The sequence below is a fragment of the Cajanus cajan genome, chromosome 7 (assembly GCF_000230855.2).
Source record: "Cajanus cajan strain Asha chromosome 7, NIPB_CcT2T_4, whole genome shotgun sequence".
NCBI lineage: Eukaryota > Viridiplantae > Streptophyta > Magnoliopsida > Fabales > Fabaceae > Cajanus > Cajanus cajan.
The window spans coordinates 17,734,903-17,754,612 of NC_138523.1; the positions used below are offsets into that span (position 1 = coordinate 17,734,903).

The window sequence follows — 19,710 nt, forward strand, 5'->3', positions numbered from 1 at the left end:
AGCAACCTCCTTTTCTTTTTCTTTATTCTTCCTAATTTTCTTAAACAAATTTTGCTGGCAGTGACACCCTCTTCCCGGAGTCAGTTTCAAGCATTGATACAAATCATTTCTTTTTTGGGGCTACATAGACAGATACAAATAATTTATAATCATACATGAACGCAATGATTGATTAATTAATCTTTCGGATGAACATTTGACTAATTAACTAAAAACATTAAATACACAGACAATATTATTATTATTATTATTATAATATTTTGTTAGTAACAATAATCCAAATCATCATTCATCTCAGGAACACATCATCAACCCAAAAAACAAAAAACAACGTAAGTACGTTGTTTTTAACTTTCAATTCCACGCACGTAGTTTCGCCCCAAAATTCTTGGCCAATCGTCAGACAGTAAAAAAAAATAAAAATAAGTAACAGCACAATAAGACATAAAAAAATTGTTTTAATTTTACACAGTCAACTAATTAATAATCTCATATAAAATCATTTTAATAATTATTGTAAAAAATTAATAATTTGTACTGATAAATAGTTAGTTTGAATGATATTGGACTAATATTTTTAATCAAGTATCTGACTGTTTCAAATCTTGTGAATGAAAAAATTATAGGAGAGATCTTATTAAAAGTGATAAAGTAAAATTTTTCAACAGAGATTAATTATGGATAAAACTGATTGATTCATAGTATAAAAAAAACATGGTTATCAAAAAACCAAAATAAAAACAATAGGTATTTCTTCCACAAGAAAAAAAAAAAAAAAAAGAATGAAATAATAAGATTGATTCCTGTGACAGTTACATGTTGAGGGAGTGGTAGAAGAGTCATTGTGGCAGTTCCTATCTGTTCCACTTCATTGAAAGCTAGTCCCACTTGAGCTTTCTTTCCACAAATCTCTCTTGCATATCTTCAATGAAAACCTGAGTGTCACCAACTCAACCTTTCAGTTTCATCTTTCACACACACTTAAAAATCCACTTCTTCTAATCCAAACCACCATACACCCTCATATTGAAACTCTCTCTTCTGTTGCTTACTCAACCAATCTTCAGAGTAATTCAGTCTTTGAATTTGTTGAGTCCTTTTTTGTGATTCAAGGCCACACTTAAAATCCCAACTGTATATCCATTGTGTGTGTTTTATGTCTCATCAATGATATCTCCAAGTTCTGAATTCCCACATCTGTGTTTGTTTTCAAGATGCATTTTAGTTATTCTGATTTGGATTCTGCATAGCTTCTTTTATTGGATTGTGTGTGTTTTCAATAAGGATCAAGCTCATCTTATATGGGTATGTGTTGAGTTTGTGAAGAGGATGATGCAGGGGATGAAGATCCAATATTCCAATGTCATTCTTTGTTGTTTTTGTTTTTACTGAGAAACTGTGGCAATTGGATTATGAGGATTTGAGTGCAGGAGGTAGAGAGAGAATAACAATTGGATGTTAATTGAAGCTACTGTGTAGGTTCATTTTCTTTCTAACTATTCATCTTGTTTCAGAAGAAAATTCATTTTGAAGAAAGGGGTGGTGATAAATGTGAGTCTAGATTTGTGTCAAACATTCAAAGAATTCCAGTCCTGTGCTAATTTCTGTTAATATAGAATCTGTGTTCAAGTTGAGAACTTGAAAATTCAAGGGTATGGAAGGATTTTTTTTTTTTTTTTTTGGCAGAGAATGCACATTAAGATGGATCGGAGTACACTGTTTCCTATTTGATCTTTTTTACATTTGTCCTTAACGATACTTTCATTTCAGAGGATGGCTTTCTTAAGAAGAAATATCAAAATTACAGCATAGGGGTGATCTGGAATTTTGTGTAAAAACTATAATCTGAATGTAAGGTTTTATTGAATTGAAATGCATATACATATTATATATGCACCATACTATTGAGTTAGTTGAGTATGTCACATAAAAGAGGATAAGAGATTTGAAAGTTCTTTATTAATCTCATCATTCACTATCCAATAGCATATGCCTTTTCTGTCCAATGATTCCCATCATGCAATTTAATGGTGTTAAGAGTCTGATCTGACATAAAAACACATAAACCATGCATGATTCAGGAAAACTGTATTGGGCTTGAAGCCTTGTATTTTGTGTTGGATTTTCTATTCATGTTTGTTGTCTGTAGTTATTTGATTTTAGAAACCACATTTTACTACTGGTCATATTTAAACTTGACTCTATTTTTTGTGACTATTTATAGCACAATGGAATCTGATAATGGAGTTGTTATGGAGGATGAGAAACATGTCATTGGGGAAACAACTAAAGAGAACATAAACAAAGAAGCTGAAAACGGTTGCAATGCTGAAATTCAGACCAAGAGTGAAGTATCTGAACCTATTGTAAAAGTTGAAGGGCCTAAATCTGCAGCAAGTAAAAACTCAAAACTTGCCAAGGTACCATATATATATATATATATCAGAATTGTGTCTTCAGTTAAACTATTGATGATCATTTACAATTAGAACACAATGCATGATTTTCCACCTAACCTAATTCATATAAACATGATTAGCAACCTGGTGGCAAAGGTGGTGTTGCTTCAAAGAACAACAAATCTGCCACCAAAGAGAAACCCAATTTGAAGTCCACAACATCATCTCAAACACACAGGCCAAACCTTTCCAAGAGCCTTTCTTTCCCTGCCAAATCAGCTGGTGGAGAAGGCATGAAGAAAAGCATTAATGGCACTCTTGTGAAGACAGAAACTAAAAATGTTAATGGGGCTAGAGCCGAGGCTTCGATTCGTCGTTCAAGCAGGCTGACAAACTCTGAAGTTAACTCAAAGGAGACAAAAACAAACACCGGAAATTCTAACCAAAGGACTTCTTTGACATCCATGACTAGCCTTAAAAGCTCTGAGGTACATAAACTATTTTTTTTTCTCAGTTCTTTTCTTTGTGTAGCTTGATAGATTCTCTTCATTGGTCAGCATTTGCACAATTCAGTAGTTATTAAAAAATAAGAAGTGGGGGCAAAGCAAATTTTATTGAGAATTGAAAAGGCTGAATATTCTCTTTGTGAAATCTGATATTGTATTGTTCTGTATCGTATCTTCATTCTTTATCTTTATTGTGTCTGTCCATGTTGTTCTTGTCATTCATGTTCATGAGTCATGACTTCTATTCTGTTTACCAGTCTGGAATGTCTACTCCGGCAAATGCGGTTACCAAGAGCCTTACATCTGAGGCATCTTTGTAAGTCCAAACCTGCCAAGATTTACTAAATCCTTCTTTATGTTATGTCTAAGTTATGATGTTCATGTTCTCTATTAATATGTTTTAGTCTATGAACTCAACTGCAATGAAAACTATATACATTTAGGAGTTTACAATACAATCTATATCTTTTTGCTGAATTGATTACCACCATGCGGTTTTTTACTCTTTTGTGGCAGACCTGCAGATCAGAATTCCACCCCAGCAAAATCTGAAAAGCCAAATAAAGAGGATGATGATGCTATTTCTACAACTTCGTATGATTTATACACTATTACTGTCCAATTATTATGTCATACTTGTTTATCTGTCAATGTCATTTGGATTTGAATATGTTCACAATAAAAATGCCATCCTTTCTTTTTCTTTAGCTAAAATGTTCACGAAATTTGAATATGTTGCACAATGAAAGTGTCATCCTTCTTTTGCTTTAACTAAAATGTTCATGAATTTTTGTTTATGTGCTATCAGAAGTCATACTCCTCGTAGGAGGAGCAGTGGTTCTGGATTTTCCTTCAGATTGGAAGAACGAGCAGAAAAGAGGAAGGAGGTTGTTGTTGAAGCTTTGAAGCCTATTGATATTAACATTGAATATGCCACATATTAATCCTATTTTCTCCTATTCTCTCAGTTCTTCTCAAAGTTAGAAGAGAAAATTCAGGAAAAGGAAGCAGAGAAAACTAACCAGCAAGAGAAATCAAAGGTATCAAAGCCAACAAAACAACTAAATGAATTCAATAGATTTTATTCCAGGTGGTTTGAGTTCTCATTGACAGTTTATCACCTTATTTTTTTTCTACATTTTTTCTCCTGATTTTCTGGCAGGAAAACCAGGAGGCAGAAATCAAGCAATTGAGGAAGACTATGACATTCAAAGCCACTCCAATGCCAAGTTTCTATAAGGAACCTCCTCCAAAAATTGAATTGAAAAAGGTAAACTTGTCTATCACATGTTCACATTTGTTAATGCCTTCTAAACTTTTTATGGAAACATAAGCTCATTGTCGTGGTAATTCAAAAGTTAGTTCATGTTGTGAAAGTGTTCTTTACTCTTCTTCAGTATTTGTTTCATGGGACGTGGGTCTATTTGGGTAAATTCTTCCTGAAGCACTTCTAAGAAAGACAAGTATGAAGGAAAAATGAAATAAATTTATGTGTCAACTAAAATTAGCTTATGCATAAGCTAATTTGTAGAAGCTCTCTCTTAATAGCTTCTTCCAAATCTTATTTTTAATTCATGCATAAGATAGTTTTAGCTTATGAAGAGATTATTTTGATTTTCTTTCCTGTTTCTCTTTTGTAAAAGTGTTTCTGCAAAAACTTATCCAAACAGACTCATGCTCTTTTTATATCCATTCTTGTGATGTAATTTATCTACCCATTAGATACCAACAACGCGCCCGAAATCTCCAAAGCTTGGAAGACACAAAGGATCTGCTGTGAATAACTCAGAAGAAAAATCTTGTTCTAGCCCACATGGAAAGCAACAACAGAATGATACAATCAAGGCAAAGATAAAGGGAAACAAAGAAGTGATTTCAAAGAAACCAATCAGAAAAACTCAACCCAAGCCGCAGTCTCAGGAAACTGCAATCAGAAAAACTGAAAAGGATTCTGTGAGTACTGCTAAAATCAGCCAAGATGCAAAAGCAGATACAGGAAACAATGAAGAGTGCCATGATCCACCGGTTAACAATTCTGAATACCAAAATGAGATGAAGTTAGAGTCCAAAGATGATCTTGCTCAAAATGGTGCACTGGTCTTGAATTCATCCACACCAGAGATCATATCATATGAGGTTACTGTTGGAGTGTAAATTCATATATAGCCCGAGAGTATTTATATAAACATAGGACTCCATGTTACCAGTTATTTCATTATTGTTGTGAATATAGAGGTTGCTTCATGTTCATCATAATCTTGTATTGCATTTAAACATAGGTTGCTTGTTATATTGAACTCTTGCCGTTTGTAACGAATATTTTCTTAATTCATTATTTAGCAAACTGTCCATTTGTTTAGCCTTCTTGTTAAATAAACACAAACAAGATTGTTCTCTTCCAAGTAAATTGTACTGATAAGCCACATCACATAATAGAAAATCATACTCAATCAAGATGCGATAATATAAAAGAAAAAACCAGGCTAATGCAATTTATTAACGTAATATATTAATCTTCATATTATATATAATTTTAAGCTGAAATCTCCTTTTGTTCTAATAGTTTTTTTGAATGTATTTTTTAGTCTTTCAAAATTTTTATTTTACAAATTTGATATTTATAATTTTCAAACTTAAGTAATGTTGATCTACTATGTTAACATGTCATTCAAAATAAATAGAAAATGCTGACAAGTGATCAAGAGTGATACTACATGTAGTCTGATAGCCACATAAGAAAATAGTAATATTAAAAATTAAAAATTAAAATTAAAATTAAAATTAAAATTTGATAAATTATAAATCTTAATTGAATAAAAAAGAAACATAACATATTTATAGGAAAAAATAATATTATTTTTTATATAAAAGTCAGTGTGGTTAAGTAATTGTTGGTAAGAATGAAAATGTCAAATCTTAAATAAAAATTTATGATATGACATGATTTATTTAATAAAAATGTCAGATTTAAACTTTTAAAAAGTCTATTTATTTAAAAGGTTGGACTTAGACCTTTATAAAAGTATGTTAAGTCTAATATGCCAACTTATTTATCAATAAGATAATAAAGAAATAATACATATTATATTATTAACAATATGATTAAATAAATAAAATCATAATATAAAAAATTAAATTATCAATACAAAATCTAGTAGCTACATCTTTACTTGTTCTTTTTCTTCATTTTCATAATTGGTGAATATTTAGAATATTCTAAATGGGATAAAAGAAATATTTAAATTTTTTTAATAAAATTATCAATACTTCTGACATTCCCATTACATTCAAACATTTTACATTCCCTATTCATGTGAAATCTAGATATAGAAAATAGAAAATCTAAATCTTTTTCTTCATCTTCATAGATAGTGGTTATTTAAAATATTCTAAATAAGATAGAAGAAATGTTTAGAATTTTTTTTTTTAATAAGATTATCTTCTCTTCATCACACTTACACATGAGTGTATGTAAATTATTATTTTATCATGCAAATTAGAAAAAGACTTGCACGTATATTTAAAACATAAATTTTTTCACTAATTTAAAATTAAGTTAATTGATTTATTTGAATAAAATAAATTTTTAAATAGATTAATAAGTTAAACGACTTTTAAAAAGATTGGATCAAGCCTATAAAAAAGTTAATAATAGATAATAAATTAAACTTAAACTTTAATTTTATAAAATAAATTCACCTTATATATTTAAAGTCTAACTTAATCTATTCATTTTTTATCCCTAACTATTAGTTAGTGTCACTCATCAACACACTAATATTTTTTATTTAATTTTAGATAACATGTTAATAGTGAACCAATGTTGCTTAATTTTAAAAATTAAGAAAATCAAATTTATAATAAAAAAATTAAGAGAACAAAATTGCATATTCACAAAAATTATAGGGACTAAAAATAAATTTAAACTTAATTCTAAATCATAAAATGAATAAACATAAAACTTAAATAATATTATGAAATATATTTCCAGATAAATAATGTTAAAATATAATATCATCTATACTATTAAAAAAAATTGACCATATTTTTAGATAATTTTATCCTTATAAATTATCTTTAAAAATTATAATTTTTTTATTCTTTTTTAAACATCAATATTTTTAGTAACCAGACACTTATATAGTTTATATTATTTATTATTTTATAAAAAATAATTCAGAGGTACAAAATGCTTTTTGTACACTAAAATAAAATAATATCCATTTGAAAAAAAAAAAATATATATATATATATATATATATATTACATTTATTCAAAAAAATATATACTTTATAAAAAATTCAAATTAGATTTGAATGATTCAAAAAATAATCCGTTCTCAAAATACATAACACGTCTAATTTCTAAATTTAAACCGAACAAAATCAACCTTAATCCAAATTAAATTAATAATGATTATACACACTCCTATCTTGCAGGCAATGTTCGATGAAAGCAGTGCTCAATTTGCTCAAGTTTTAATGCCTTGCAAAGCGAAAGAAAGATGGTCACTGATATCAAAAAGCTTGCCATTTTATTTGAGTAGAAAAAATTAATAGACATTCCTTCAGCTAATGAAGTTTGGAAATTTGTCAGTTTTTCATATGGTTGTCGTGGAAGATATTTGTTCTCTATTCCCACCCTGATATGTACACCTTAGAAGAAAATTCAAGAAACATCTTCTGATATGTACACCTTAGAAGAAAATTCAAGAAACATCTTCAGAATTTTCTACAAATTGCATGGCGTGAAAAATAAAGACTTCCATTAAACTCAAGACAGTATTTTAGATTTTTTTTTAAAAATATATAATTACATGTTAGAATATTGTCCAATTGAATATCAACTTTCTACTCATCACTCCCACTAGCTGTAGCATTAGATCATATAGAAATCTGGTTCCTGTGTTGCTTGAAGCCTAGCATAATTGTCTTTGTATGTTTTTTTATGTTTATGAACTAGCACTTCATCGCTTGAAAGGTATTTTTTTTTTCAAAACAAAAAAGAAAATTGCACTCTTCATTGATGAAGTTCAACATTTGGCCCATTTGTTGTCATGCCCCACTTTGAGCAGAGATATGAGGAGCTCGGCCCAGTGGTACTACAAGTTCCTTCAAAATCTCATACTCTTCCATACCTATTTGAGAACCATTCAGAACCTGTTTTACCAAATCAATAACAGAACAATGAATGGTTAATAGACTTAAAGATAGAGTGAAAATGATAACATCAAAATCTGACATGAAATAGGAGATAAAACAACAAAATAAGATTATTATTAACCTCCATATTCCAACTGCTACACATGAATTTTTGCAACTACAACACACACGCAAGGAGTCAAATTAAAAGGAAAATTTTCCTATTTGGGTTTCGTGTCCCCATGTCATCATATGGAAATCTGTGTGTGCAGGACTTGTGGTCTACCTGACTTAAACTAAAAATTAGCATGGCATTACAAGATGAATAGCCATTTTGAAGGCAAACAAGAATTTTAAGTCCACAGCCATGGTGGGAGAACCGCACTAGATGAACTAAACAATAGAATCATAAAATTAGGCTAAAAAGAGTCTAAGCTGTAGGAGAACAAAATTAAGCCCATGGTAGCTAAGCTGTGTAGGATTTATATATATTTTTCATGAATAGGAAATGTGAAACAAACAAAAAGATACTAAGCCCTTAAGTAAGACTCCGAGATCATCAGCTAACAATAAACTCCTTCGCCCTTATATAATTATATTGTTAAGCTTCCATTTTAATAAATAAACAGGGAAGTAGACAACACAATAATTATAAAGGAAATGCAGATGGAGAGTAAACAAAATACTAGCAAATGATCCGAGTCATAAAATAAAGGATAAGACTTTTTTTCCTGGACATCTATACAATCCAGCATCATTATGTAATGCAAAACAGACCCTTCCATATAAATGTATATAAAATAATCAGTACAATATAAACAAAGGGTCTTACCTTGTGAAACAAAGCCCTCCTATCGGTCATGTATGAGATAAGAGCAGGTATTCTACAAACGGACAGTGCATCAATGAACAAGAGAGAAACCACTTGCCATTGTTTTGTTCTGAAAGCTGGAATTGCATCCACAAATGACATTGTCTCCAGCAAGCAACCCTAAGAGAAAGTTATGACTCATGAGAACTAACATATAACTCATCCACACACAAACAAGTAATTGGGTATATTAAAGACTTATCAATAAAGATACGAGGATTAAACCTTAAACCTATCTGCAATTAATCAATTAACCCATGAATTCACAAATTTCTAAACTTTCAAAAAGCTATAAAGCTGTGTAGGAGAACAGGGAAAGGTTGGGCCAAATGTGTTTACAAAACAAAATTTTTTCAACATATTGGCAGTTATAGTCACCAGCCTTGCCTTTGCAGGAGGCTGATTCCATCATTTGAAACCCTTGTGCCAAGACTCACTACTTTCACAAATTTCTAGACTGAAACTTAAAATTAAACTCCATCTTCTCTGGCAATATGGTATAATTTTAAAAAACATAGTACTCAAAATTGCTAATCTAATGAAGTTTTTTTTTGACACCATCTAAAGAAGTTAACGTGTTGCATATGTTAAATCAATGAAACTAGGAGAAATCACTTTAGTATTTGCTTCTACTAATGAACACTCACTATTTGTTTGGGTGCTTAGACCAATGCAACTTGGAAACTTGAAATTATGCAGATTTTCACTGAATTGAGCCACATACAGATTAAGGAATAAATGGTAAGGACTATGTAGACAGGAACGAATCCAAGGGGGCTAAGCCCCCTCCTCCCACGCAACAATTTCTTTTATTTTCAGATACATGTAGTATTTACCCTTCAGGCTCATTATTTAACTTCTATGTGACTCTTATTTCAAGCAATTGATCCATCCCAATTCGCACAAAGATTAACATGAACACTTACATGGAATGAATTTCCCTTATCCACATTCCACTGTTTAAATTTTCATTTTAACAACAGATTTTGTTAATTTCTTACATTGTGTGTGACTTTGGGCATCTTAGTTTTTTTTTTTTTTGGGACTGGAATTTATGAACATATGAGAGAGGTCCCAATGAATGGTGATGAGCCAGGCTATGCCTTCGGGGGTATAATAAATTCATAATGACTTAATTTGAGACAACTACACTACAGCATAAAATAGAACAAAACAGATAACTTCAAAATCCTACCATCCCTTGCTCCAAGGTAGATATTGGTATTGGCAGACGGAGTCCAGCAACAAGTGCAGGTAAAGCTCGAGAAAGACAACTGGCTAAAGTTTGTTTTATTTCATATGACCGACCATCTTCCAAGACAATTTTGCAAGGATATTCTCTCCCATTAACTGATAGATATTCTTCATGAAAACTTTCACCCCTCCCATATATATATGCCAAAGAAGATGATGATATCCATGAAAAGAGGGCATTCCACATAGTTGCAAAAGGCGACAACTGAAAGAAAGTTATACAGACAGAAAAAAAGTATGAGGTATGTCAGAGTATACAATGACAGAAAACTAGTACAGCTTGAATGTTTCTAAAATTTTCACTACACTTACAGTCAAACTGAAACCCTCTGGTGGACCATCAAACCATGAGTCTTCAGATTCAAAGAAGTCAACATCAGAAATTCCAGGCTTTCTTGGCCATTTCAGAGTAACTGAATCATTTTCTAGTATATCAGCATCCTCCAGAGTACTTTCCTCAACGGCATCATGCGGATGTGGCAATATAATGATTCCAGCTTCAGAAACTGCACAAGATTCATTGATAGACAAAAAAACTTTTACAAACCAATTGATATTTAAATAGAACACTCATAAAAGAAACAGTAGTTACCAGCATCAGTGACATCTGAGTCTCCAGAAGCAACTGCTTCTGATGCTTGGCTCAATGCAATTGCACAAACTTCTGCCGATGCACGACGTAATATATCTTCATCATCAGCAACATCTACATTGCCTACTGAGTTAGATTTTTCTCTAATATCTCCAAATTCTTTAACCTCACAAAGATCTCTACTTCCAGTGCTGTTGATTTTCTCGTCTGCCCAAGTAACAGAGCGATTAAGTTTCTTTTCACCAGCAGATTTAAGAGAAGATTTGGGTTTAGACTTGCGTGATCCACTTGCTTTTTCTACTTGGAATTTCTCTTCAACATTAGCAGGATCTAAATTAGAAGTGGAAGCGTCATCATTGGCAGTTACTCTACTCGTTTCCCCTTTGAGTTGTACTAATTTCCTTGAACCATTCCATTCTACATCACATTGTCTTTCTGATATGGAGATAGAGTGAACATCTTTCATTTTAATAGCAGGACTGGCAGAGGATTTGACCACTGCTTCACATGATTTGGCTACTTCATTCTCTTTTTCAGAGGCACTTAAATTTAAACCACTGTTAAAAGATGAGGACAGATCTTCAATGCTATCATCATCTCTCCTGAACACTTTAGGGTCACCAAACTTTCCTGGCTGCTTAACAGCAGCTGTTGATTTAATTTGATGATGCACAGTTGCATCTGTTTGACCTGGTGATACTTTTGAAATACTATACTCATCTTGCATAATTATAGTACTCACAAAGTCCATCTCAGTGTTAATTAAACTTTTGTCACTATTTGACTTGATGCGACTGGCTTTAGACCCTGTAATGCACAAACAAAACTCACTTTGTTGGAAAGTGCAGAAGGATAAGAATTAGTAATTATACTATTCAATTTCACAGAAATTAAGTCCTCAACTTCACAGTTCACAGTCACGTCATGATCATCCATAGACCAAGTATTAAACATGAAACCGGACATTCTTAAGCAAGAAATGGCATAAGGCTATCTGATTATCTACAGTTTCTAACAATTACTTAGAACACCAAAAAATCCTCACCTTTTTTGATATTTTTCCGTGAACCCTTAGAATCTCGGTCTCTTGGTTTTGGTACATAACCCTCAATTGCATTTGAAGGTCCAACCCACTGCTCCAAAGACACCTCCCCAGTGCTCGTTTCTGTTTTCTCCTGGATTTTCAAATCAGAAAAACCTATATTTCCATTCTTTCCAGAATTTTTCACTGGTTCCAGATTCAAATTACCAAACAAGCTAAGAATATTGTTTAGTTTCTCTGGTTCCAAACCCAAGCATCTCTCAGTTTTCAAGCTCCCAGCAAAAGCTTTGCTTTTAACAACACAACTGGAAGAACAATACATGTATGTCTCTTCTAGGTCATAGACCTTGTGCTCCTTCAGCGAAATCCGGTATCTGCCCTTCCGTGGGCGTTCAGAAGGCAAAGCATTGCAGCAGAGTGGATAACCACACACATTTGTGATGGATCGTTCAGTTACAATGTCTTCATAGTCACTCCTTGACATCAAAGATCCAGCTGCAAACAGATGGTCTTCATTTTTTATGCCTTCAAGGAGTGACATTTGCAATTTGAAAACAGCATCTTTGACAGAAACAGGTTTGTCCTTTGCCATCGAATAAAAGCTTCAGCAGCAAATATCTAGAACTGCATCATGCACAAAGAACATCACAATAAATCATTTCAACAGTTCAACCCCACAAAATTCAAACTCACAACAAGACACAAGCGTAATTCTGTTAAAAGTACATAACCGAGAAAAGTACAGTTAAATCATTGCATTGATACCGATGATTAAGTATTTTAAGAAAAAGGCTTGCTAAGATCAATTTTTTTCACTGAGAAGCCTCCCTCCAACTCCCCCGACCCCCTCAAATCAACTACACACATACAAACCATATCACATACTCGTTTCATTCATTGGCTTAGCACACTAGTAATCTATAGTTTCGGCATTTTCATCAAACATCTAACATATCATAAAGAAAAAAATACAACTCACAGAATCAGCCCAGTTCATTTATCCATGCGCACTGTTCAAATTTTTCATCAAAAATCAGGAAATATGCAGGTGTGGAACAGTGAATCCACATGAATGAAAAATACAAATTATAACTAGTCATCAAATGAAACTAGAAGAAAGGACATACAAACACCTCTGTCTCTGCACCAACTCAAAGGCAAATCAATTCATGAAAAAAGGTGGAAACGAAAACCAAGCCAAAGAGAATTGGAATAGCATGCTTACCGTGGTATGTGACGCGAACGAAGAGATTGAGGAAAAGAGAATGAATGAATCAGAAACGGGATTGAGAATCGGAGTGGGACGAGTGAATTAGGGTTCGCGTTGAAGAATTTGGGATTTTGTTGGCGCGCGAGGCTGAGACGTTTTGAGAGGAGAATCGTTGTGGGGACCAGAAGCGAAGTGCATATTTGGGTTTGGTGGCCACACGGTGGATCATGGGTTAAGTGAGAAAAATATGACTTGACTCAATTTATAAAATCACACATACAATTTTTAAATTATTTTATCTTTAAATTCTTAAATAATAAAAAATAATATTAAAAATTAATTAATCTTAAGATTCGAATTTATGATTTTAAAATTTAAGACTAAGTACAATACTAATTGATTTAATAAAATATTAATAATTTTTAAATAAATATAGAGACACGAAATATTTTAATTTCACTAGTATCTACTAGTAATTCTAGATATTTTGTGTCTCAATTAAAAAAATAAAAATTGACATTAAATAATAAAAGTTTGAACTTGAGGGTCTTGGGTTTGATAAAAAAAATGATTTTTTTATAAAAAAAAAATTAATAATAAAAGAATATAATGGTTTATCAAATATGGAGATCAATGTAACTACTAAAAAGGGTATTCCTTTTATATATTAGTATATATAGTGTATATCTATAGGGGTCGACTCAAGTTAGAACACTTGTTAATATGAAAATATGATTTAGACTAAAAGAAATTATTACTTATTTACGTACTATTGTGATAGTAGTTCTCTCTGTTATTATTGTCCTCATCTTTGCTATTGGAATTGTTATCGTCACTACCACCTCTATTGCACTACTGTTACATCACCACCTCCATTATTGTTGTTGCTTCCACCACCACTGTTGCCATCATTGTTATCGCCACCACCTCCATTGTCGCCACTTGATAAGTGTCAATTTTACTTAAATGACTTAACTTTTTTGACAATTATCTAACTAGTTTTGAATGAAATTTATGTTTTACCCCTAACCTATTACAAAATTCAAAAGAGTTGTGTAAACTAGTTAGTTTAGGAAAAGTTAATGGAATTTTACTTAAACTCTTGTTTTATATCTTGTAGGATTCAATGAAGATCCAAAGTCTCAAAAAAACTCTAATTTAGTCAGGTGTTTGGAAAAGGGCTAATCCCTTTTGAAAGGACTGAGCCAAAAGTTAAGCCCTTCAAAGGCAGAAAGCAAGATTTAAAGCAAAAGTTAAAGCGCTTAACCATTTTTAAGGGGTTGAGCAGATTGAATCCAAAAAGGGCTCAGCGGATTCAAAAGGGCTCAACCATTGAAGTTGCTTCAGCATGAAGAATTCTCCAAATCGCTCAATCGTTTGGAAAGGGCTGAACGATTTACTCTTTCTCTCCATATTCAATTTTATTTTTCTACACATATATAAAGGTTTGGGAGGAGAAAAATAGGGGGAACCATGGACACTTGTGCAAAAAATAGGGAGCAAGCAATGAGTCCAAGAGTAAGCTGGGAACGGGGTTTTAGGATCTTTCTTTCTCTCTTCTACACATTCTCCATGTATTTTGGATTAGTTTTCATCACCATGAGTGGCTAACTTTTCTTTTTGTTGGGGTTGAGCAATCCATCAAACTCTCATGTACTCCTTTTGATTTATATATATGATTATCTATTATTTAGTGTTAGTGATCTTGATTCTATTCTTAATACTAAAGTGATTTTATCAATCATTTTTTATCTTTGATTTGGTCTTTTGGTTGAAAAATATTTTCTAAATCTGGTTTTGAATCAAATCATCTAACAACTTTAAAGACTAGGAATAAATTTGGAGTTATTAGTTGAACAAGTTCTTAAACTTAATGTAAGATTTCTAATTTGATAAATAGATGAATCATTTATTGAGTTAGACTCCTTAGAATTTCTAAATGTAAGGAATTTATCTGGAATGACCTTAATGAACTCAATAAAATTTTATTATAAAAATCATATATAGATGATCTTAGGAGAATATAAGGGTGAGATTGGTGAATACATTTTGGAATACATTTTGTCTTGTTCTTGATTTAGCCTTGTTTGATATTTGTTTTGGCCTTTCGTCTGATACTTTGTACAGCTCGATCAAGCTTCGTTTGGTTTGACCATAGTATGTGTAATAACACGTACTTCACTTTTTCAGTTTTGCCTGTTTTTATATTTATATGAAACATTAACATACATGTTAGAAATAACAATATGTATTATATTTTTCATGTTCAAAACCTTGTTGAGAATTTCTTCGTCTGACTTAACAAAGACATGGAAATTCCTTTGACCTTAGGAAGACCATTCATGAAAATAGCCAAGGTAGTCATAGATGTGGATAGGGGCAAACTGAAAGTGAGGGCACAAGATGAAGTGACCTTCGGTGTTTTTGAGGATAAGCAACAATCAAGTTCATATAAAAAAGAAAAATGCCTCAAAATAGACACACTTTATAAGATTCACATTGCAAGTCCTTTAAAAAAGCCTAAGAACTCTTGGAGTTCCAACCTTGCCAATAAACTTGTGCCAAAATTAGTTAGGAAAAAGAGAAAATATCATGATGGGAAGACCCTCAAATGGGAGCTTAGGCTTGGCCAATTAATTTTCTTACTTAATAGGTTGAGAATTTTCCCTAGTAAACCCAAATCCAAATGGCCAGGTCCATTCATGATAAAAAAAATTTCAAGTTTGATGGAGTACTTGAGCTTGAGGATTGTAGACACTAGATTTTATCATGGCCATCCTTACTAAGACCGAAAGACCTCTAGAACGAGAAGAGTAGCCCTTGAGTGCCTAGTAAGGCACATAAATGAACCAAGATGAAGCTCGAGAGGCCTAGAAGACAACATTTCACGAGAAACTCTAATCTGGGGTGCGGAACGGTCGCTCTTAACTAAAAATTTGAACTAAACCCTAGTTTTGGAATGGTTGTTCCAACTAGGGATTTTATGTGCTTTTTTGAGGCGTGGAACAGTTGTTCCAGTGTTGAGAATGACCGTTCTCCTTCCTTGAGCGCCTATATAAGTGTGCCCAGGGCTCACTCTTTCATACACCTATCTTATTGGACTTTCTCCTCTCTTTGTGAATTTTTGAGTGATAGTGAGGCTTTGTAGAGTGAAAGACCGCCAAAAACGTGCCCTTGTACGCATTTGTGAAGATCCTTCTATAAAAAGCTTGTTTTGGAGGTTTTAATTTTCTCTCTTCCTCCCTTTTCCTTTTACTTGCTTTATTTACAACCCTATTCCCATGTAGTGAACTGATAATCATGTACATAATAAGTGTTCGTCCTGTAGATTAATTTAATGTAAATTATGGTATGCTTAAAAAAATAAAAGGGTAAAGATTTAACTATTTCGTTATTATGCTAAATTCATCATAAGGTACCGAGTCAAGGCATTGTGGGGTGCTTAATATTTTCCCCACACGTAATCGACCCCAAACCCGATTTTGGCTATGAAGGCCATAATTGATTTTTTTGAAACCCTTTTCTTTTTCCAATATTTTAAGTAAAATATTGGTGGCGACTCCTTCAAACATTTTCAAAAATCATTAGTGAAGGATTAGTCCAGTTTTCAGGCATTGTAAAGCTGGTGAGATTTTCAAATTAGAAGTCTAAACCATCTGTCGGAAAGATCAGAAATTTTTGAGTTCCGATAGATGGCGACTCCGTTGGAGAAGTTAAAAGAGGATTAGACCCATTTAGTGATAAATTTAGTGCAATAAAAGATAATTAAATTTTTTTCCATTTTCATTGTTTATAAATATTTGTTTTTTTAGTGTGGCTTTAATAACTATATGTTTGTTTAAATTCCCTCACTTGTTTGAAATAAACTATATATACACAACACACAATAGTTCCTTCTATACCTGGAGGCAAGAAAAATATAACCATAGGGAGTGGTTGATGTACAATCGGCCGTAGAAAGGGTCTTAGCTGCCCATAGGTCGTTGTCAGAAATCATGCTCAAGGTGATAACCGATTATAACTCAATACTTTGGACAGACCACCGACGTTTGCTAGTTGACAGCAACAGAGATACTAGGTCCCTATAATGGGAGCACCTTGGGGGTCTTTGAAACCGATGAGAATAGTTAGAACCACCTTATACCACACACCTTTCTGTAGGGACCTCAACCCATGGATTTGAACGTGATTGTTCATGAGTGTATGTTGTTTGAGCATATGTTTGTGCATTTGTTTGTATTGTTTGTTTTCTATAGGAGTGAATTGAAATTTAAACAAATAGCAGTTTATTAGGGCCTAGCATTAAGGAAATTAATACCTTTTTGTATATTCGTAGGTCATCATTCCATCAACATCATATATAAGTAGTTTCTTGCTTTAAAAAAACATGAATAAAAGAAAATTTCCTACCTTTATAATGCATCATTTCCCTTTTAGATGAAGAAAACATGATAAGATTTAGGGAAATAAACACCATGGTATGCAATTTTTAGGTTAGCCCATTAATCACCATGCATTTTATTCTTCTTAGATTATGGAAGGATTAGGTAACAACATGCATAGACAATTAAGAAAGGTGAATGTCTTAAAATATGTAATGCATCAGATAGACAGTATCTACACTCTAAAGAGAGGCCCAAAATTGATTTTAAAAGATACTCTGGTAGGGCCCTCGTGTCAATATCTGTTAAGACAAGCCTTTTTGGAGTATAGTCTACATTGTTTGCAAAAGCCAATTAGAACAAAAATGCATAAAAGACGTTCTAAGAAAAACTTGGGGCAAATTGATTTTAAAAGATACTCTGGTAGGGCCCTCGTGTCAATATCTGTTAAGACAAGCCTTTTTGGAGTATAGTCTACATTGTTTGCAAAAGCCAATTAGAACAAAAATGCATAAAAGACGTTCTAAGAAAAACTTGGGGCAAATTACGAGCTCATCAAGACAGAGGCCTTAATCGTAAAAAAAAATGCAGACTTAGGCATTAATAAGGCATGTTTTGCACAGACATCAACCACCTTTTGGCTTCTTTAGATTCTTGTGATAGTGAGACATTTTATAGAGCGAAGGGCTTGCTTCTTTAGGTTCTTTTGATATTTATTATTTTGTTTATTAGTATTTAATTTATTGTTTTATTTATTATTTTATTTATTTCTTTATTATTTTATTTATAATTCTTATATGCAATAAATAAATAATCATGTAGATAATGGTATTTTTCATCATGTAAATAGTATTAAATAATAAAAGGGGATAAGATATTTAAATTATTATTTATTATTATGATAATATCATTATAGGGTATTAATTTAGGGCGTTGTAGGGTGTTTAATACCTTCCCTATATGTAACCGACTCTCGAACCCAATGCTGGCTATAAAGGCCTTTATTGTAATTTTGAAATCTTTTCTTTTATAGATGCTTTGAGTAAAATATCGATGACGACCCCTTTGAACCTTTTCAAAAACCATTGATTAGGGATTAGTCTGATTTCCGAGCATTTCCTAACCGATGAGATTTTCAAAATAAAGGTTCAAACCATTTGTGGGTAAGATCAGAATTCTTCGAGTTCCGACAATACCATAATTCATCCTTCATAAACATTGATATAAGTACCACAAACCATTCATAAGATCAAACACTTAAAGGGTAAAGCTATTCATCATCCTCGTTATAAACTACATTTCCACAACTGAATCTTCTAAGACATCTTATGATCCAAACGTCCTATCTAGAGCTATATATATGATATCAAGATGATCTTAATTTTATTAGAAAGATAAACCTAATAGCTTGACCTTTGCTCACTAATTAAATCATAACTTGATTTATAAAACCTCCTTTTTAATTGATTCCAATGACATTTGAAAGCTAACATCTAGGGCTACAACTTTTATGAAGATTATGAAGACTAATTATTTAATTTAAGTCTACTCGAAAAGCTCACAACGTACACATGTTACATTTTTCACATAGAATATAAGGTTCATCTTTTAACCCACATAACCCGTTCATTTATTAACATTTTTATATTATTTTTGAGTCTATACTATAGCCCAAAATGTGCACTTTTTAACCCAAATGTGATGGCATAGGCATAGCCAAGGGACTCACCACTAGGGTCATGGCTAGGAGGATGTATGAGGATTGGGTCAATGCTGAGGATAGCAGGCCCAAGCTTCTCTTGAGCTGGGCTATTACCTAAAGCCCATGTAGTGTAGCATTTAAGGCCTACTAAGGCTTGTAATTCTTTTGGGCCTTGTATTTTGGCCAAGTAGTGTAGAGTTTATTTGGGTCGTGTACTTGGGACGTTCGATAGGATGGAGCCTAGCTAGAATGTGGTATTAAATTTAAATGTGATTCAAAATCATTTAGAGTGCATTTGATGCACCATGTGAACGGCCAAGGGTGGTGCACATGGCATGCATCAAATGCAACTCCAAATGCTTCTTAAATAACATATAAATGCAACCATCACATGTCTAAGATGCAAGAGCACATGCAGGCACATGGGGGAGCAACGTTTCAGACCAAATTTGAATTTTTGAATTCAAATTTGGTGCTAGAGTTAAGTAAACCATACCATGGTTTAACTTAAACCCTAGGTTAACCTAGCTTCTCCTAGATGTTTCCTAACTCTATATAAGACTCCTATGCGTGTAAACCTCTCACTTTGGATTATATTTGAGTTTCATTTT

The 19,710-nt window shown here is 32.5% G+C and overlaps 2 protein-coding genes across 8 annotated transcripts; one reads left to right on the top strand and one right to left on the bottom strand.

Annotated features, from left to right (window-relative positions):
• Positions 1-843: 843 nt before the first annotated feature.
• LOC109813354 (uncharacterized) lies at positions 844-5,264 on the top strand. Of its 7 annotated transcripts, none has more exons than XM_020377521.3 (10): positions 845-1,652; positions 1,771-1,851; positions 2,225-2,420; positions 2,540-2,887; positions 3,163-3,221; positions 3,422-3,499; positions 3,714-3,792; positions 3,874-3,945; positions 4,068-4,175; positions 4,628-5,264. In XM_020377521.3, exons 3-10 carry the CDS (start codon positions 2,229-2,231, stop codon positions 5,057-5,059), a joined length of 1,368 nt encoding a protein of 455 aa, XP_020233110.1. In that variant the 5' UTR covers positions 845-1,652; positions 1,771-1,851; positions 2,225-2,228; the 3' UTR covers positions 5,060-5,264. The 7 variants fall into 7 exon arrangements, with proteins under 7 accessions (XP_082915511.1, XP_020233114.1, XP_020233110.1 ...); XM_020377522.3 differs by having other exon boundaries at positions 845-1,551; XM_020377523.3 differs by having other exon boundaries at positions 845-1,475.
• A 2,408-nt stretch (positions 5,265-7,672) lies between these two features.
• On the bottom strand, positions 7,673-13,249 carry LOC109813364 (RNA polymerase II subunit B1 CTD phosphatase RPAP2-like protein). Its single transcript, XM_020377541.3, has 7 exons — positions 13,031-13,249; positions 11,809-12,429; positions 10,764-11,570; positions 10,484-10,677; positions 10,113-10,376; positions 8,879-9,037; positions 7,673-8,064 (listed from the first exon to the last, which is right to left on the bottom strand). Exons 2-7 carry the CDS (start codon positions 12,395-12,397, stop codon positions 7,960-7,962), a joined length of 2,118 nt encoding a protein of 705 aa, XP_020233130.1. The 5' UTR covers positions 12,398-12,429; positions 13,031-13,249; the 3' UTR covers positions 7,673-7,959.
• Between the last annotated feature and the right edge of the window lie 6,461 nt (positions 13,250-19,710).

What these genes read in the sequence shown, in the direction of transcription:
- LOC109813354 (XM_083059385.1), top strand. Translation starts at nt 1,456, where the DNA reads ATGTTAATTGAAGCTACTGT. An exon ending in ATGTTAATTGAAGCTACTGT is followed by an intron (nt 1,476 to 2,224) that starts GTAGGTTCATTT and finishes GACTATTTATAG; the next exon opens with CACAATGGAATCTGATAATG. An exon ending in CTTACATCTGAGGCATCTTT is followed by an intron (nt 3,222 to 3,421) that starts GTAAGTCCAAAC and finishes CTTTTGTGGCAG; the next exon opens with ACCTGCAGATCAGAATTCCA.
- LOC109813364 (XM_020377541.3), bottom strand. Translation starts at nt 12,397, where the DNA reads ATGGCAAAGGACAAACCTGTTTCTGTCAAAGATGCTGTTTTCAAATTG. An exon ending in CTCAGATGTCACTGATGCTG is followed by an intron (nt 10,678 to 10,763) that starts GTAACTACTGTT and finishes AATCTTGTGCAG; the next exon opens with TTTCTGAAGCTGGAATCATT. An exon ending in GGAGGGCTTTGTTTCACAAG is followed by an intron (nt 8,065 to 8,878) that starts GTAAGACCCTTT and finishes TTGGTAAAACAG; the next exon opens with GTTCTGAATGGTTCTCAAAT.